Raw genomic sequence first — 20,602 nt, forward strand, 5'->3', positions numbered from 1 at the left:
ATATTGTAATTCATAGTGTTGTGACAGAACACTGGACTTCTGTGTCTCCTCTTGGCTCTGTATTCAGGCTTTAAAAAATCTGTGCCATGATGGCAGTGTTCAGCCAATCACAGTTCATTTTACAGAGCAAGCTGTTTTGGGCGTTCCTATTGGTTGCTCAACCAAAGTCGATGAGCATTCACGTTCTGTGAAGGTGCAATGGCGGACGTCCCGGCAGGAAAAGCCGCTATCCCGGCATTACCAACAAAAGTGTACACGGCTAAGCAAGCCAAAAAAAGGAAGGCCGATGTAGAGAAACAAGAGTCCAAGAGGGAGAGTGACAATAGACGGAATAAATCGTATGTAAACACAGACAAGCATATCCGAGGTGGAGAGAGCTGAGCGATAGCATCGGGCTGAAGTTGGATACTGAGCTTGCTGTTCTTCTCCTGGACAGGTGAGCCTCCAATACAAGTTTTACGTAGCGGATAATCTAAATGTGTGGTAGTAATTGGCTGTGTAGTTGAAATGACCGTGAATCTAATAAAGCAGGTGGTTTGTGGTCACAATTGACGAGTAATGTTGTGAGTTGATTAGCTTTATGCTAACCGTAGCCAAAGGCTCACGACAGCTACAAGCAAGTCAGAGCCAAAGTCAACGTCAAATGTATTGTCAGTACCGTTGTATATACATGACATACAGAGGACGTGAAAGCGTAAAAAAGTTAGCAGCTGTGACAGAAAAGTTCTGACGTGAATATTCCAAGCACTGCCCGTCGGCATTTATCAAACGTAATAAATAATGTGAGTTGCATTTCAGTCTCACGTTTTTCAGGCACAGAGTCACAGAACAGTGCTGGAAGTGGCCGGTAAATAAAACACAGACAGAGAGATAGAGGCTATTGCCCAGGTAGGCTAACAAGACTAACACAGCTAACACATTGACTTAACGTTACTGTTAGAGACCACAAGTTTATCTGACAGCTGTTCCTGTAAGTCTTTATTATGTTTTTTTCTTTCCATGACCAGAAGATATAGCTAGTTGCACCTCAGTGAAGTTCTTGACACAGCTTTGAGGGGGAGGCGGTGTACTGTAATGTGTGTGTGTGTGTGTGCACATTTTATAGTTTAAGATGTCGTATAGCTTGTTATGCAGTTGAACAATATATGCGTGCTTCACATCAAAGCTCTGCAGCAAGAATATAACAATGGCTTCAAGGTTAAACTACAATATGAAGAATGTGTTCGTCACAACTCACCCTGATGAAGCTTTCTGCTGCCTGCCGACCTTCAACAAGCGGTTGAGCTGTCAGGAAGGCGTCTGTGTGATCTGACAAACAAAAACACAGTTAAAGTCAGGTTAGTGACAGCTAACTTGTGTATTCATTGGTTGCTTTTGCAAAATATTCAGCAAGATGATGATGATTAAACAGGTTTAAAAGTGTAACCTGTAAAATATGGCCACCTATTTAATAAATCATAACCACTAGCTGCTGTTCACTATACTCTTTTTTTGTAGCTCTCTTTGGCTGTAGTGACTGACGGCCATTAGGAAGTTGGCTTGGTTAGTCGTGGAGCCAAGTGGACCTATTAGCTAACAGAAGTCTGGTTCGCCATCTGGACACCAGACGGGGACTGAAAACACAGCCTCTTAGACCAACAGATGCCAAACTGTCACTGAAGAAGGTGACACAGTACAGAGGAGATTTACAGCAGCTCTGACCAGAACTTTGAATCCAGAGATGAGAAGACACAGCAGGCAGAGACAGGAGAGGCATGAAGCAGCAGAGGCGAGCGAGAGAGAGTCGGGCATCAGAAGCAGCAAAATATTTTTTTGGAGTTGGAATATTTTCACATCTTTCTCTGTAAATTTAGGAATCATTTTGACCAAATCAGAGGTGATTGTGCAAAGACAAACCAGGACTGTTTTGGTGAGTTTTATTTTGTTTCCGTTGAGTTGAATAAAGTGTTAGTGAGGGAATCAAGCTCCATTTAGTTCGGTAACTAACTACTTGAATTCATAAGAGGGAAAGTTTTGTTTTGTTCTATTTAATAAAGGAAATGGGGATAGGGAAGAATATTTTCTTTCTTAACATTTTGTGAGTTTATTTTGTTTATTTATCAGACTAAAAAAGAGACTATGAGAGCTTATATTACTTAGCAAACTCGCCGCTCGCATACATTTCCCAGCTGAAACTACACTGAGCTTATCGACTCTTGAGGTACAAAGTGGTATTAAGAGACAGGACGGGCTGTCATGCTCACTTCAGTAGACATCTCTGTTACACTGAACATAAATGTCTTTGACATAACATCAACACAGTTGTTTCTTCACATTCTGCTGATACTTTTACTTCATTGTTCATTCTGAATGTTTTAAACTTATATCCATATCTTACAAATTGACCGAAAACAGATTTTGTTGTCTAATTCAGAAACTTTCATTTAAAAGTTGAGTTGACTTCACATGGCGAACAATTTCAGATACTGAAACTGGTGAGAATAATCTTCATATCGCAGGTTTTATTAGATACTCTGCTAATTGGAGATGAAGTTCTTGTATAGGAGATTACCAAAGACGGGCTGGTTTAATTCCTTTACTCATAGACTGTGTCATGCAGTTCACTCCATAATGCATGACGGATTTTCTTCAGTTTTCTGATTATTTTTTCTTCATAATTTATGCAGTCAAATTAAATCCTTTCACCATCTGTCATCTTTAATTTTATCTTCCTCGTTAATGGTGAGACAGTTTTGTCAAGCCTATGCCTTCTTTAGTCATAGCTCTAAAAACTGACCTGAGCCAAACAAAATGACATTGAGTCTGAGCTTCTGGTCCAGGGTTTTGAGGAGCTGCAGGGCGATTCTCTGCGCCATGCGGAGAGACTCTCCCTTCATAGACTCAGATGTGTCTAGCAACAGGACGACTTCATCAGTTGCTGAACTGGAGTTGGCGTCAAAGTCTGGATAGAAAACCAACATGCAGGCCTACAGGAGAGAGTGAGAGACGGTTTAATTCAAATACATTTTATTTATATACAGTAGCCCAAAATCATAAACAAACAAAAATAATAACAAAAGAGAGAGAAAGAGAAGAGGGCAAAGCAACAGACAGACCTGGCTGTCGTTGCTCGGGTGTTTCTCCACCCACATCCTGGGCAGGTGGACCTCAGATAGAGTGACTGACAGCTGGAAACCATCTGAACCCATAACCTCTCCCGGCAGCACACTCACCACTGCCTTACAGTCAGTTCTCTGCGGGATCACACACAGATGAGGGTGAAAAAGAGGAAATGTTCACTCGTAATTATGTTTTTGTTAACGGATTAAACTAACTCAATTTTTTGTAAATATCATCGGACATAATGACAGCTCTAAATCCCAGATGCTATGACCGAAACTTAAGACTTATAATTAATTATGCAGTCTAAGGAGCAGGCAAAAATCATCCGGTTATATTAATCACAAAGTCTCTGCTGATGGACTTCTCAATTGACACTGTTTAAACACCCAAATTACCTTAATCTTGACTTGGTGAGTGATGCACTCCAGGCTGGTGATCTCATACGGCATCTCAACTGACATGTCCAGGGTGAACTCTCTGAGGAAAACAAAAAACACATTGAACACAGCCTCTAACTGCACGCATCTAAGTGTGCATTATAAACAATATAAGGAAGACTACAAAGGCAGACACTAGAGGGACAACATGCTCTTCTACACAAATGTTTTACTTGATAAGTAACAAATAAGTAACTGATTAACAAATTGTGGTTAATTATTTGTGGATCAACAAGTCTATAGATCCACTGCTTCCCCACAATACACTACTGAACATTCAGCACTGAAGTCAGACTTATAGCTCACCTCTTGCTGGCTGCCTCATCAGTCACACACACCTTCTCCACAGTGACCTGTTGAGTGATGGAAAACACAAAAGACAGACAAAAAAATCGTTAGTCAGTTCACTTTCAATGCAGAGCCCCTCACATACTATCAGATCCAATATCCTTGTATTTCCTCTGCACGCTGCAGGTGGGGGCAATTCCAAAGCCTGATGTGTGGAATAATAAATAAAGAAACGAATAAAGAAACAGAAAACAGTGACACTTTGACTCAGTTTATAGTTTCTCCTGTGATGAACTGTTCATGCAAAAATATGACTTAAAGAAGAAAAATTCAAACTAAAGACCAAACACTGCAGGAAAGTCCCACCATGATTGTTGATGTGTTGCTATCTCATAATGCTTTAAAACTAAAACTTACATGTGAAATATCGACCATAAGAAAATTCAGGAAGAGAAATTAAATAAACACGATGATGAGCCTAAACTGTAGAACAGGAAACTTGCCCTTTGATTTACTTTCTTCCTCTTTCCCTACTGTAGGGACATTTTGACAGTTATCACACTGTTGACAGCCTGCAGAATAAGAAGTAATACTCTGAGGTAGGATTGTTTTTACATTGTGTCAGACCTTCTGTCCAGGCTCTCCTTACCTGTGTGGTCTGGTTGAGTGCTGCACTCTCCTGCCACGGAGCCACACTTCCGGGCAGGGAGAAGAGAATACTCCCGTCCTTGACGATCAGCTCAGACACAAAGGTAACTTTAATGAGGACAGTCGCACCGGAAGGCAGATTGCCCACGCTGATGGTGAACACATCCTGCAGTGAGCACGAAAATAACATCAAAACAAGTGTACAAATAGAGTTGCGTAGTGGGGGGGCTACTTTTGGTGCCCCTGGTTCCGAAGTAAAATTCCCATTCATCTTCCCACGGACCATGTCATGTTCTCACTCTTCTACAGTTTGGATGGGAGGCTAAAGATCATGTCAGTGAGAAAACTGATCAATGTTGTATAATCTGCATCTGAAATCAGTTCATGTTTGATTGTGTGGTCAACTTTGGTTGAAGTCAGCAAGTATTGTGCTGCGTTACTGGATTTTTTTCTACAGCCAAACCTATACAATTATTACATTATCCAGGAGAGTCCCATTTCAGTATTAGTTAACATTGAGGGTATTGCTGAAAGAAAAAAACTAAAGAGAAATACAGAATAAGCGCTGCAATGATAAGTCGATTAATAGATTAATTAATCAAAATAATTAATTAATTAATTAATTGTTGCATTCTATTTTGATAAATGTACATATGTGAAGTCATTACTTCAGGCTCTACAAAACTGATGAGCACATTTTTTTTTACATTTCATGGAGTATAGAATCATGAAGATAATGAGCAGATTAATTTGCAGCTGTTCCCACTTGGCAACTCTATACTTTTATATATCGATGATTTAATAACATTAATGAAATGCTGTGGAAATGTTTTATAATACAGATTTAGAGCTTGAATCAGCATGATGATGTGTGTTTGGTTGAGTGCAGACGGTGGACGTACAGGAGCGTCCTGGTCCATGAGATAGGCTCCATGGCCTTTCTCTATAGCCTGCTTGTACTCTTTGCGAGCAGTCTCTTTCTCCTTCACCTGAGATTCACAACAGAAACACAAAAAAACAGGTTAGATTGGTTTTGCAAATAAGCAGTAATGTTAGTTTTATCCTGTGAAGTTTGCTGCCCGGCATTATACAATGACTATCTAAATGACTATCTAAATGAATTTGAATCTGTCTTCCATGAGAATATCAAACTGAACTTTTCTGTTTTCTTCTGTGTCATTTAAAGTAAAGGACATTTTATATAGTATATTATAATCCCAGCAAACTGCTGAGAATAAAGATGAACGAAACAACATCATAAAAAATATAACATAACATAGTAAAGAAATACAGTCACTGGAGGGGGGAAAAAAGAAATCTGGGATGAGTTGTGTTGTGTTAGGTTACCTGTCCCACCACATGTTTCCCATTGATGAAAGCTTCAAATCCACACACTGCTGCGGAATCATCCAACGGGAAGACATACTTGGCCTCGATGGGCACAGAGCTCAGGTTGGTGTATTTTTGGAAAATGACGACCTGAAAGAGGACAACAGAGAGGAGAGACGTTATGGACAGAAGACAGACATGTACTGCCAGTGCTCTATGTGAGATATGAGCCAGTAAAATCAGCAGCCTGCAAAATATTTACAGCCAGTTGTCTGATTAACTTTAGGAGGCTGAAATCAAATCAAATCAACCATTACATCACCGGACTGTAATCACAGCAACAACATAAGGACTTGGATGAGCTGTTTCATTTTGTTCACCTGAGAAAGCAGGTCCATCAGTTTGCACTTCACATGGACGGCCTGCAGAGGGATCTGCTGACCAGAGCTGTCCAACAGTCCAGCCGTCACATCCTCCAGAGGGTTTTTAATGCTTTCAACCCCTTTCTCCTCCGAACTGAGCTCTACACACACACACACACACACACACACACACACACACAGCATTGAGAGAAAGTCAAAGCCAAAAGAGTGTGTGTTACTGAAGTAATTCTCACTAATAAAACATAACACACACTTACACTTACAAATAATGTAGAAAGACTCAAAACACTGCCTTAGCTGACAGTACATTTTATAACATTGCTACTTTGTGTCTCAACACACTTTCATAGTTATAATTTATGCATTGTGTATTTAGTACAGTTTGTATTTATTCTTTATCTTTCAGGCTCCATACAGTATATAGTAGATTCAATGTGGAATAAATAAAGCTACTCTTGTTTACATAATTTACAACATGTGTAAAATGTACAGCTACTGTCAGCTCGACGGAGGGGCGTCTCACTACATTCTGATCCAACTGTCTGAACTAGGCAGTGCTGATAAGCTATAAACCAAAATTATGTTACTGCTCTGTCTGTTCTCATATTTTAACATACTATTGAGCTGCAATATAGAAAGACCGAGAACCAGAAGTCACGGTCATATAGTTCCTCAATTGTGAGAACACAGACTGAAAAGTCTCAGATCAAACAAGGCAGCACCGATCAAATATGAACCACGATCCTGTTTCAGAAACATATTCAAGTTACTGTTTAGCTGTAATATGATATTGTTTGGTACTAGCTGAGCCACTTTACTGTTTCCTGTTTCACTCCAAGCCAAAACCAAGCACCACCCAACTTGCAGTACGTCATCTATCAGCGGGAGTGTTTATTAGACTGCAGTGCATTCTGGTATGATGTTTTCTACCTTTTGAGCAGAGGCAATACCACAGCTCACACCACTATAAGTTGAAGTATTTTTTTAAGTACTCACCTTGGTCAGAAGAGGGCAGACACGGCTCCGCTGAGGTGATGATGTCAGGACTAAACTCCTTCGGCTGGTCTCCCTCAGTGCTGAACTGAACCACATACTTGAGTTTCACCTGATCAGGACTGTACACCACGTACTCATCATCCTGGCATGATAGACGTATAATATACAACATACATATTAGTGTGGACATGGACACAGATATGTAGAAATATTAGGGCTGAGTGATGTTAAATCAAATATAATCATAACACGTTGGACAGAATACCTCCATATTAAAAGTGTGACTATGTGTGTTTTGTTTTCAGTCTTTTGTAAATATAGATATGGCAACTAATAAGTAAACTCATCCCTTGTTCATTGTGATCATGTTAACCAATCAAATGGATTTTCATCTGTGTCCCATGTTAGGAAATCAGAGAAGAGACTTAATTTTGAGGTATGTGCATTTGTTCTATATCTGTCTGTCTGTGTATTCACACACAAACACACCTACCTCAAACTCAGAGTGAGTGTTTGGGGTGCGGCGGACCCCGTGCACGCTGTGGTGTCCCTCAGGAGCCTGGGTCAGTGTTGGATCTCTCTTGCGGACGTCCCGGCAATGTCCCAACGCCACATCACACACCAACAGCAGCCGAGAGCCGTCTGTCACACTGGGCTTAGAGTATTTCAAACTGGTGCTGTTGATGGAGAACATGGAGAACAAAAGTCACGCTATGACATCTGGATGAAAGAAATGTCTACTGGCTCACTGGTGTAGCGTCATCTGTTAAATGTTAGACAACACATTTTCGTATGAAAGAAAAATTGACAACTTTTATAGAATAAAGTTAGTGAAAATCAGATTTTCTACATACCCAACAGTATCACCAAAGTAGATTCCACTGCCCAGATTACCAACGTCTGTTCTGTCTATCCCATGATGCTCCACTCCAACACGAGGCAGCAGCAGACCACTGAAGAGAGTGAAAATACTGAGTTACAAAACAAAAGTCTGAAACAGATTTTTGAATTGTTTGGTTGAAGATATAGACCTGCACTATCACATCACTATAATAGAATATAATAGAAAGAAGACAAGGATGACTGCAGATTATTGATTAACTTGTTTAAATTGTGTGTATGTTAAGGAGTGAGCTGCTGTTTACAACTGTCACTACAAACAGTACATTTATACAACCTCTGATCCAAATAGCAGAGGACGTATTAATAGAGGGATACTGCTTGAAATTTGAATTTACTGCTACAAACCAATATATAATGTTCCTCTGGTGGTGCATTCCCTACTGCAGACAGACTTTTGAGTGTGATCTCACCGAGACAGGAGTCCTACAAAGTTGCTGGGGCTGGAGGAATGGAGGAGCTGCTTAGTGTTCCCGAGATCACTCTTAAATGTCTGGAGCTCCACGCCTCTGCTGACACGCAGAACCTGTTGGATCTGCACCTTGCTGCAAAGCATGTAAACATGGGAGGTGAGGTTTAAAACACACACAAAGTACTCTGTCAGAGTTCTTCAAGCTGAATAAACTTCAATGTTAATTTATTCTTTTCAGGGATTTACTGATTATTCGACAGGCCAAATATTGGAATTATTGGAATATGTGTTGTTTTTTTAAAAATGTTTTTATCTGACTGGCAATAAAATAAATCAATTTAAAAATGCACTACTGTCTTTACTCACCACTCCTTAATTACAATTATATAACAATTTTTAGTTGAATGTGTATATTAACAATCTGAATCTGCAAATAAACTAGTTAAATAAGATAGAAAATAAATGCAGTGGAGTAAAATGAATGTAAATAATAAATTAAATGAAGCAAAGTAAAGGCACTCAAAATTGTAATTTACTACAATACAGTAGAGTACTTGAGTAGATTGTACTTTCACATTCCTTCACTGGTTATTCTAGATTTTGACACTCAGTTCCACATATCAGTTATTGGTCACCTTGATTACTGACAATTGTTGTTGGTTAAACAAACATATCCACCCCTATTATATACCAGTAGTCATTTCTGTCTGTAGCATTTTTGATGATAGTAGTAATGATGAAGTGATGAAATATTACTTAAAATGTTTGAATATATCAGATCATCAGACATACAAGCATTGCAGAGGTTGTACTCTACCTGTCCTGAAGCAGAGCGGTCACAGCCTGAAACTCGGAGCTGCTGCGGGGAACAGTCTCAATGCTGCACCTCAGAGCGCGGTACTTCCCCAGACAGGAAGGCACGGGGCTTCTCAGAGTCATCTCACTCACGTTCAGAACATCTCTGATTAACTTGACAACGAGAAAAAATTGTGTTCATGTTAGCCTCGATATGCAAAGGGGACAGTGCTGACTTGAGATTATAGATGTCAGTTAGTGAAATGTATTTCAGAGTGTATGTGGGGGCTGAAACAATCAAGACTTTGTGATCAAGAGCTGTGTCATACTGTGTTAAACACTAGAATTGTTTAAAACACAATAAGATTCATATTATTTGCAATAACAGTAGTTTAAACTAACATATAACAAATGCAGTGAAGACAGACACATATATATCTATAGATTCTCTGTTGAAAAAAACTTGAAATGCTGAAGAACTAAATGCTTATTTCACCAAAAAGAAAACAGTCAGCACTAACAGTGTGGTCGCGTGACAATATCAGATTTCAATCTTATCCAACTGCCAACCTTTAGTGTGTGCTCAAGTGTATTTATCTTTGTTTATCTGACAGACAAATATACTTAAATGAGTTATACTAAAAGGAAATTATATACAGTTCATCACATGTGTGCCTGTACTTGTCAATCAAACTGCAACTTTTCAGTGACACAGCCAATTTAATGTCACCAATAGACATCAGAATGTTTGTTCAAGGATGTTATTTCGTTATTAGCTATTCTGCAGTGTTCCCATGGATTTTTCACAGCCATCCACAGATTGGTTAAATCTAGCTGTGATTGATTCTTTATTTCCTTCGTGGGTTGCATCGTGCGACATGCTACCCAAAAAATGCATATATTCAGTGTGTAGCATACATTTAAGACACAACATGCTTATGAGCACATAAAGAACCTGTCAAAACATGCTTGGTTCTTTATGTCTGTGCGGGTGTGTCGTTGAGCATGTGCTCATATCCATGTGGTTGTGCATGTGTGTGTTCTATGTCACCTGACAGAGGTCCAGTAACTGGGAAATGAACTTGGCATTTGGAGGTGAGCGTGTTTTGAGTGGCAGCAGGGTGTGAACCTCATCCAGGAGAGACACCACCTCAGTATGATTCGCCTCCTTCAGCTTCCTCTGAGCCTGAAGCAACAAGCCCTCCACCCTGCTCACCTACACACACACACACACACACACACACACACACACACACACACACACACACAGCATGAGAGAAAGTGTAATTCATGATTAAAATGTCTTTCCAGGATGGTGAAACAAACAACAGGTTGATTAATCTCATCACAAAGAAATCCTCACATCATTTAGGCTGAGCTTGTCGACTGAAACCCTGAGGATGTTGCTCAGGCAGCCGAGGGCCTCAGTCCACAGCAGCTCCACAAATGTGCCGACTTCCTGTGATACGCTTCCTGTGTTCAGCCTCTCCTCCAGCAGCAGCTGTCAGTCAAACAAGTTACATGTTAACAAAATGATCAGCTCATCAGGTTAAGCTACACAAATGTCCAGCAGCAAGTTTACCTTTGGAGGGACAAACTGAAACTTAACGGTGGGTCACGGGCCAAAGGCAAACACCTATTTTATTGTATTGTTATGATGCTAATGTAGGGAAACATGCCTAATGCTCTCATGTGGACCTTTGACCTGCTGAGGCCCTGTTTTTTTCATTATTAACACTTTCCATCTGTGTGAGGACGTTATCAAGATGGAGACGCCGGGATGTCTCCCCGTGTTATCTCTTAGGAGGGAGAACAACACTCTCTCGTCATAAAACCACCAGAGGGAATCAGTTTGAATTAATTTACGATGGTAACCCCTGTACGAACTGTTTTTTTTTTGACCTAACAAACAGGGACATTCCTTTCACACAGGTCAAACGAAGGAAACATATGAAGCTACTTCTCCTTTAAAACCTCAACCAAAGGAACCGGGATTGTTTGTGATAAAATTGTTTGTGATATAATGTCTTTCTAATTGTAATTAGGTAACACGTCTGATGGACCGATCGTGCTATCTGTCCCTCAAACGTGTTCTTCTTCTCCCTACTTTCCAATACACACACTAGAGAAAAGGACGGTGGAAAACCCCCCTTTCTCTACCTCCTCTCTTTGAAGAGATTAACGACACATCTGTTTCAATGTTATCTTTGGTACATTCCAAACAAATGGTCAGAGTTCCCTCTAGACTTCAGAAGCATTTCTAATTAACCATTAAATCAGAGTCTCACCTGTTTAATTCTTACAATTTGAAATCCAGTAAAATAAGCTCATCAAACTGAACCAATTCCTAAGTTTCTGTGATGAACATGGACTGAGATCCTGCTTAATGCTCACTGGTGTCTGGTGTTTGGTGGAGTCACAGTGCCATCTAGTGGTAAGTTATGGTTAACTGGATTAGACTGTCGGAGATCTTTTTAGTTTTCTAACGTGTTTATAAACTACAATTTAAAAGTCTGTAAAATGTTTTTCTTCACAAGCCTTAAGCTAACACTAGAAGGAACATGTATAAGCGACCAGTTTCATCAGTCCTACGTTGTTTTCAAGTGTATTCTTATGTTCTGATCCAGTGTTGATTTCATTTAAGTGTTCAATGATTTTAATCAGATCATATTGTCTTATTGTTTCACAAAAGTCCATCTACTTTTGCCATGGTAAAGTTCTGAGAAAGGCTAAGCGCGATTTCGAAGCGTTAACTTGATAGTTGGAATTAATCAAGTTTAAAGGTGTGGAATTAAAACATCCACACTAGGAGTGTGGTCGGTACGCCCCTTTTGGTCCGCCTGCAAGCCGGGACTACTAAAGCCAAGGGACAGAACTCCCTCGCTCTCTCCTCTCCTTCTCTCTTTCTCTTCTTTGCTAAATTTTTCAACACTTTACTTTGCTTCTCTTTGTAACAAGCTCCTAGGTATAAAAATCTCCGTACAATCGACCACGTGCGATAATCTTTAAGAGCTTTTATTTTTGTTAGACGTTAATAGAAGTAAGTTCCGTCCTTATTATTTTTGTTAAGTATCACTATTTTATTCAGTGGAACAGAATTCAGTTTAATTATTCTTGTATTGAGAAACAACTGAGGAAACGCCAGGCCAGCGTCATCCTTTCGTTATCCTCGTCAGGAAAGTTAAATATCAGTTGAATTAGAGTTAAAAGTCGCCACTCAGAGTGTGAAGATAAACAACAGTCTTTTTTAAGACTAAAACGCCAAGCAAAACGCGCAGTGTCACTGCCTGTTTCAAGGACTTTGTGCCAAGCTGAAGTTAAGCTGCCCTCTACGCTCACGAGCGGTACCATCCCGCTGGGCAGCGAACCGGACCATCCTCTGCTGAGCGCTGGACCAGCTGATCTCTCTCCGACACCTGGACGAGAGAGAGCCGCCTGCTGTGAGGTCGAACCGGACCATCCTCTGCTGAGCGCCGGATCAGCTGATCTCTCTCCGACACCTGGACGAGAGAGAGCCGCCTGCTGTGAGGTCGGATCGACCGCATCGTCCCTCATTCTTCGGGACCCGCAGCTACCGCGAGCCAGCAATCCCTCAGACGAAATCCGGCAGAAAGATCGAAGCGAAAGGCTTCTCCACTCTTCAGACAAAGTAGGCTAAGCATCTTGCACACGTTTCACTAAACGTTCATGAGTTGGTGTTCTTTTAATTCCTAATTCATAATAATCTTTTCACAAGACAAGTCCGGTTAGGGTCTCGTTAGTATCAAAATTACTCTCGTAACATTTGAATGCTGCCCAGACTCACGACTTTACCATCGCTCATCCACCTTAAATAATCCTGTCACTTTAACCATATAGTCTTCACATTTCTGTTTGTTTTATTGTTGTCTGAATCATCATTTCATTTATTCACCTTGATTTATTTAGTAAATAAACATATTTAACCGTACGTCGTTGTCTGTGCTTACTTGCTTTGATGTGGAGAATCGAGGAAACTGTATAAAGAAGTCACTAATTCAGCTATGAGACTAACTAAATTGATTTAAATTGATACAAGTTAACCTTGTTTAGTCGGATTTGATTAATTACCTCCGGATTATTCAAATAGACAAAACATCGGAGGTGGTGCCCCATTAACGAGTGTTTTATTAATCTTCAGTGATTAATACCTTGCCTTTAATACAGTGTATCTCCTACACTAAAATGATACCAGGATCTGAGGTTCCCTTAACTGACGGACTCCGTGCACTCCTGACACTCTGTCCACTTGTTGTTTGTTGTTTGTTGTTGTTGTTTTCTTTCACAATAACCAAACTGAATCTGATGGCGGCCCTAATTTGGCCTGTGTGGCTCACTTTGGGCAGCCCTGTATAATGTATCATTATTAACCTTAAATATACTCTGTTATCGTGTCTTATTGAGGGAAAAGTTAGTAAATTCATTGACTGGGCAGTTATTGTGACTAAAATTAAAAAACTACAGGGTTGCTAGAAATTAAGTTTACCACATGCTGGTTCTGCATGTTCAGATGTAACAAAAATGCAGTTACTTCAACATTTAATGGGACAATAAAACTTTGCAAGTCCACAATGCCTTGCAACAAATCAAGCATCTGTGTTCTGAAAGTATAACGCCCTTCTCAAAATTGCCTGCAGCTGGATTTTTCTTGATTTGGATAAGATTGTTGGTAAAATGTGTCGAGTGTAATGTGCAGTGAGTGTGTCGGACCTGCTGGAGGGGGGCAGAGCCCAGGTGCCTGGCCTGAGGAGGGATGTTGCTCCTCAGCTGCAGACCAGAAGCCTGCAGGGTGTCTCTGAGTTCCCTGTAGACCTCCACAGCTTCCTCTGATGTGGACAGAAACACCAGCATATCCCTCACCACCGCCTTCTGTTAGCACAATCACAGCGATATGTTTTTATGACAGTTCTTCCTCTCACGTCTGACTTGAGTCCCAAATTGTATTAGCTGTTACTCTGATGGAGCTAAAACTGCTGACTCTCGCAGAACGTGGGGGGTTCTGGTTTCACTGAACAGTTTACTGTCCTATTATTGTTTAAGTGTTGTCTCAGAGGCTTTTTTATAACTAATGAGGAGGACATTCTAGCTCACAAATTGAAAATAACACTTTGCACACTGGTTTAACACGACTGCAAATACCTTTTAACTTCAGTTTTTTTCTACAGCATAGCGTAACAGACAGCATGTTTAAAGACAAGCAAGTAAATATTAGAAACTGATCAGAAGAGCAGATCAATTAACGGTCGGCCAATGAGCCTTTTAATCTGTGAGTTTTTAAAGCAACAAGAATAATAACAGAAAGGCAGAATCATCAGTGAAATCAAAAACTTAGACATAAAGAGAAACAGTCAATTATTACAACAAAAGCAAGTAAAGAGCTCAAACACAGAGGAGGAGCAGGCAGGAAGTTAGAACAGTGCTATGACAGATATACGTATACAGTGTATAGCATTATTAACAGTGGTGACTGGAATGACTTTTTGTTTGTTATCAATATCAAGCTCACAAAAATGATCAAATTGCCAAATTGCAAAGAAGCAGATAAAGTCAGCTGTGAGCTGACATGCAAGGCTACAAGCAGCAATACACAAGAAACTGCATACCTTGGATAATATGTCATCCTTCCAGTACCGGACCACACGGTACTGCAATCCCATCTCCCCTTTGACACTCTGCAGCTCCAGCACACACCAAGTCTTGCTCTTTATCTTGAGAGAAATGTGTATTATTAGTATTAATAGCAACTTCTGTACTACTGTGATAGCAGTCGTAGTAAGCTAAGAATAAATTGCAGCTTTACCTTTTCAAAGATTGAATACTTGGCCACTTGAAAATTATCCGGATACGTTGGAAGGTCCGAATCAGTTTCAGTATAAATCCTGTGAAATTTACCAATTAACAAAATACAAATATTAGTGACATTTTATTATATTTTTCTACAGAAATGTTGATGAGCTAAATACTGCCTTAGTTTCCTGTTGAGTCTACCATGTGACAGAGGTGTGTGAGCAGCGGTTATTCTACTGAGGTGTGTGGGGAGAGCATCTTTGGATGAAGTGGGGGAAGAAAATTAGGCAATTTTGTAATAAAAAATGTTGCTATGGAGGGTTGGACCCTAAGGATGCACCGCATGCTCTGCCTATTAAAGTGTGACAGCGGCTAATCTTTAACTGAAGGACTGAAGGACTAAAGGAGTTGGTTTTGTATTACTGAGGCGCTGTGAGTGCAGGACACACACAGTAACTGTGTGACTACAGCTTTCTCACTTTTTTGATGGATGGATGGGGAGACATTTTACGCCAGCAGTTTAAATGAGACATTTTACTAGTTATGTAGGCTATAACATGTTATCTGTTACGCAGTCAAAGGCTTCATAAAATCATATTACTCAGGATCTTGGCATGAGTGTATCTATAAAAAGGTTACAGTGCCATCTGCTGGTGGTTTAATGCAGGTGTCGGGAAAGAAACAGCTGAACTAAAACAAGACACTGTATATTTCATATAATTCAAAACACAGAATGTCAGAGTCAGACATACAGTCAGACACAAAGGTAGGCTAATGTTGTGTGTTTCATTTAGTTAGATAGTAAAAATAGAAAAAAAGTAATAAAATACCCACTATCACCAACACTCTTGTTAGTGTGACAAACATGAAAAGGCTGCCAATCAGTTTGATGAAGGCCTCACCTGTTTATTGTAGCTAGGAAAACAGTCACACCCTATTTACGATGCCATATAAATGTTTTCAAAAAGACTGAACTTTAAACCATCTGTACAGTAAGATTTTATTTTAAGTCATTATCTCTCATCGTTAACCCCTCAGTGTTAATATAACACTACTGCGAGTGTCCAGGCTAACATGAGGAAGGTCAATATTCACACCTGAACTTCCCCAGGACATTTTTGCTGCTCTGCGGAGTCTCTGTCCTCTGAGTCTCAGGATTGACGGGGCTTCTGGGCGGCTCAGCGGCTGCTTTGCTTGTTGGTACTTTGGACACTGCAGTGCACAAGACACAACACAATCACATGAATGACACACCTTCATGTCAAATGTTCTGCAATACATGCATAAGAACTGGTATGCATTTAAACCTGGGTACACATAGGCAAGGTGACAGATAGAATCCAATATATACACATGTGAATGTAACACAAAGTCTAGTAATGCACACACCTGATGAGCAAACAGCCTTTATCAGACCTAAAGACTACATAGTTAAACCAGCTGAGTGAGTCTAAACTGTGATTTAACCATAGTGTCCATTCGTCAATGCAGAAACAGAAGAGGGAGGACAGAACCATTGAACTGACTGAGTGACTGAGTGATTACAAGACAAGAATACATGATCTGTGTCTGTGCAAATAAAGGCAACGACTGACAGGAATCATGAGTCACTGTGCTGGAACTGGGAGGAGTCCAAAGTGAATGTTTCCCTAACAATGTCCAAACCCACAATCCATGATTTAATGTCACAGTTTGATACATAAACACAAACAAAGTGCCTTTACAATGATCAGGGTTAGGTGTGCAGTGGCCTTCACCATCATGATCCTTCAGTTTGCTGCTGCAGTTACAATTCAGAATCGTCAAACACGGATCTCTAAGGCTACAACTTACTTTAAAGTAAGAATCTCCAACTCTTCTGCTGATTTATTGTTTGTGTTGTTTGTGCACAGCATTTTGTAGATATCCCTCATCAATTACGTGATGTGGAAGTAATCAGACATGGCTCCAGGAGGTCATGTGCAGGCGCCAATCTAATTCAGATTTTTATAGCCCTGGTCCGCGCCTGTTTTAACTATAGCAACCTTTGCTACCAATTGCTAACGAGCCAACTCTTCTCCCATGTACACGAAACAAACAAGAAATGTGAAACACTTTATTACCAAAAATCTGTAAGCATTTTCTGCCAATAAAAGGTGCAATATGTAAAAATTCTCCACCATTAGAATTCATAATAGAAACACGGGGCAGCAGATCACCAGAGCAACCTCTTACTGCTGCTAACTAGATCTGCCATTCCTTGTTAGCTTGGTAACCTGTGCATCTAGTGGTCCAGAGTTGGAGCTTGATGCACCAGGGGAGTGTTGGTGTTTTACACCGCGAGCCAGGAGCTTTGGACTGGGACCATGTACCTGACAAAGAAAATCTGGATACAGCGTCGGAGGTGGAGCCCTGTTTATTTCTATGAGAGTCTTCCATGTTGTGGGGTCCATTTAGCATGATCACTAGAGCCTTCCACCTGCTAACTTCAGGTTCAGTGGAAATGATAAAATGATTTAATCGTACGGCTCTTCTTGACTTTCCAAATGTTATCTGACTGAATGGATTAAATTATGACAGTGAAACGAGGTCGTGGCACTCTCAAAAAATATCCACCATTTTACAGCCACTTCTTTCACAATGTAGGAAAAAGTACTTTTTATGCTCCAGTGCATCACGTGACATTGTATTTACACAGTTTTGCCACTATGTCAAATTGGCTTCAAAGCCTGGTGCTCTTCCTGGGGGCTTGACTGGGACAGGGTAGGGCTAACTGGTTAGGAGTGTAACTACAGCAGATATCTCTGCAACACAATACATACACATCATAACATCAAAGCTGTGATTTCTCCACGTTCTTTTAATAATTTGTTTTTATTATGCTTTCAACTAAAATTTTTACTCATTGCACCTTTTAATTAGAAGTGGGTCACATCACATTCAATCCCACACATTCTGCCACAAGCAGAGGCAAAAATAAAAAATATACAATTTTATTAAAATGACTTAAGACATTTTTGCCACCAGTAATTGTCATTTTCAACTGAGGCTTATGCTGTGTGTTTTTAATGGACATTATAAAAAAATCATGTACCAATATAAACTATGATGAAGTGTGAAAATGTTTGCTCGCCTATGTTTAAAAGAGTTATTACTAGTCATAGAATTTGCATCTCCATCTTAACCTTATTCCCAACTTAATATAATAAAATCATTTCCCCATTCTGCAGCGTTCTACATGCAGCAGATTACACATGCATGTTCCGTTTTTACTTCATGTGGACCTGACGAAGGTGAGTTGATGAAGGTACTTATGAAGTTAGAACTTCATGAGTCATATCCACATTGAATAAAAAAGTGAGAACAGCATTTTTTTTGTCTAATTAAAGGGTAATACCTTGATGTGAGGGTGGACTTGTATCCTGGTGCTTCCATGAGAAGACAGGAAGAGGATGTGAAGAAGCAGAGGGAGAGGGCACATCCAGCTTGTATCCATCCACAGGCAGAAGATCTCCTCTCTCCAGACAGCTGTACACATAATCCACTCCGACCACGGGCGTTTGGTATTTTTGGATGCTACGCAGCCTGTTGGCGCTCAGGTCGGAGACATCACTGGTCACTATCAGAGAGCACTGTGGGAAATGTAGGCATGATCAGACAGGTAGAAGTGCCATGGAAGCAGGCAAGAGGTTAGGAGCATGCACTGCTGCCATAGTGTCTTTGCCAGTTGTACCACCAGGACATACAGTAATGCAGTAATACATACAGTAGTACATAATCAGCCCAGCTGCATCTGCATTACTCATACTGCATAAAGATAAAACATTTCTAATAAAAGACAGGGTGACACCAGCCCAACCTGCCTCTGAGACGCCACCTACAGTGGAGAATTATGACATCATCTGACCTGTTGATGGACCACAAAGCAAATGCTGCCTCCATTGTCTGTGATTGCCGACTTCAGCTTCTTCTTCTGCTTGAAAGGCAAATTTTTCAGCTCCAGAAGCACGGAGCATCTCTCAAACACCGCCATGCCTGCAGGGAGAGGACACAGGCAGGACATTCATGTAGTTTCATTGTCATCACTGATATTTCTGTAACACTGCTGCAGTACGCGGACCGACACACCCACATACACACAACTAGGATGGATTGTTGGGAAGCAAATGCGGAAGTAAATCCTCAAACCTAGGCTGAAAAAAGCTGCACAACAGGAGTGACAGCACCAGAAGTTCAACTTCTGCGCTGGTTCCTACACTAGAAAGTGCTTTATCTTACATAACAGTGAACCTGTGTAATGTTTTCCATTTAAGTCAACGAATACGAATTATAAGAAATAAGGAAACAAAACTGTCAGAATTAAATAACAAGATAAGCACAGTTAAAGTGTCGCAAAATGTCCAATACAGTCAACTTTAACGTCATGACGTTGTATTTCCTCAGTAAAGACAGGCTTAGCTATCTGTAACGTAGCATTTTACAAATAAAAGTCAAATTATTACATGAGACAATCTGTTTTAAATGAGTAAACTGAGGTTTACCTTGCTGTAAACATCCAGGCGATGCTTCTGCGGCTGTTGTCGGAAATGAGTTCGAGGTTGACGTGAGTTTGTCAGGTGAAGTAACGAAACAGGTCGGAGCTTCTTCAGGTTAGCATCAAGCTAGCAGCAGAACCGCTTTTTCTTCCGGTGTGTGCGTTTTCAAAATAAAGCTTGTTTTAGCGTTTAATAGAAGTGAAACATTAAAATCCTTCTCTTTGCACATCAAAATAGAGTTATACTGTCTAAAGTGATGTTACACGTGAATTTAATCGTATAAAGTGTGAAGTGTTTCGTTTGTTTCCGCAAGAAAATAAATGTCAATATACATAAACCACGCCCCTTCCGGTTTCCCTCATGGGAACTTGTTTCAGAAAAACGTTTTAAAAAGACAAACATCACGTGTGATTCATGTCACAATTCAAGCGGGATCAACAAATTATTTGTCTCTTTCTCACTACCATTCAAAGTTTTTCTGAACTAAGGTCCATGGCTTAGTTTGAGATTGTGACTCTGGCTCTCTCCAGCCTTGCAAAATGCAATTTCATTGCAATTTAAAGGAATAGTTAGACATTTTAGGGAATAGACTTTATTGCTTTCCTGCAGGGAGATTGTTACCGCTCTCATCTGTATTGTAGGCTGAGTATGAAGCAACCTACACAAGGAGGAAGCAAACAGCATGGCTTCGTCCAAAGGTGATCAGGACAGTTACATAACTCTGCAGCTCTTGTGCAACAATGTGCTGCACTGATTTGGTTTTATGGCACATTTACTGTATTGCTCTAAGCTTCTTTAGGCCTATTCATCTGGGTGAAATTGTTGATTAAACCCCCTTTATATTTCAAACATGAATGTAGTTATCAAAAACATGTAGAGAGTGATGTGGCTTTCACTTACAACACAATGTAATATATTGTGTTGTGTGTATTGTCTCTTCTACTTGTTTTTTTTTCATCTATTTATCTGTCGTCTCTTCTATTTGTATCTTTT

At 40.2% G+C, this 20,602-nt stretch overlaps 1 protein-coding gene across 1 annotated transcript in view; it reads right to left on the reverse strand.

The window, feature by feature from the left end:
* parp4 (poly (ADP-ribose) polymerase family, member 4) overlaps window positions 1–19,805 on the reverse strand; it is a 30,689-nt gene extending 10,884 nt beyond the window's left edge. The window contains exons 1-23 of the mRNA XM_084361304.1: window positions 19,616–19,805; window positions 18,982–19,109; window positions 18,472–18,706; window positions 16,193–16,307; window positions 15,109–15,187; window positions 14,912–15,016; window positions 14,019–14,177; window positions 10,654–10,791; window positions 10,342–10,506; window positions 9,313–9,464; window positions 8,497–8,628; window positions 8,038–8,136; window positions 7,677–7,860; window positions 7,184–7,325; window positions 6,185–6,327; window positions 5,823–5,954; window positions 5,378–5,464; window positions 4,477–4,641; window positions 3,846–3,892; window positions 3,498–3,579; window positions 3,096–3,233; window positions 2,777–2,966; window positions 1,238–1,308 (exon numbers count right to left, since the gene is read on the reverse strand). Of these exons, the coding sequence (XP_084217430.1) occupies window positions 1,238–1,308; window positions 2,777–2,966; window positions 3,096–3,233; window positions 3,498–3,579; window positions 3,846–3,892; window positions 4,477–4,641; window positions 5,378–5,464; window positions 5,823–5,954; window positions 6,185–6,327; window positions 7,184–7,325; window positions 7,677–7,860; window positions 8,038–8,136; window positions 8,497–8,628; window positions 9,313–9,464; window positions 10,342–10,506; window positions 10,654–10,791; window positions 14,019–14,177; window positions 14,912–15,016; window positions 15,109–15,187; window positions 16,193–16,307; window positions 18,472–18,706; window positions 18,982–19,107 (2,886 nt within the window). The 5' untranslated portion in view covers window positions 19,108–19,109; window positions 19,616–19,805. The remainder of the gene's footprint in view (window positions 1–1,237; window positions 1,309–2,776; window positions 2,967–3,095; window positions 3,234–3,497; window positions 3,580–3,845; window positions 3,893–4,476; window positions 4,642–5,377; window positions 5,465–5,822; window positions 5,955–6,184; window positions 6,328–7,183; window positions 7,326–7,676; window positions 7,861–8,037; window positions 8,137–8,496; window positions 8,629–9,312; window positions 9,465–10,341; window positions 10,507–10,653; window positions 10,792–14,018; window positions 14,178–14,911; window positions 15,017–15,108; window positions 15,188–16,192; window positions 16,308–18,471; window positions 18,707–18,981; window positions 19,110–19,615) is intronic.
* Window positions 19,806–20,602: the final 797 nt, after the last annotated feature.

This window comes from Pagrus pagrus, assembly GCF_965226575.1.
Source record: "Pagrus pagrus genome assembly, chromosome: 9".
Lineage (NCBI taxonomy): Eukaryota > Metazoa > Chordata > Actinopteri > Spariformes > Sparidae > Pagrus > Pagrus pagrus.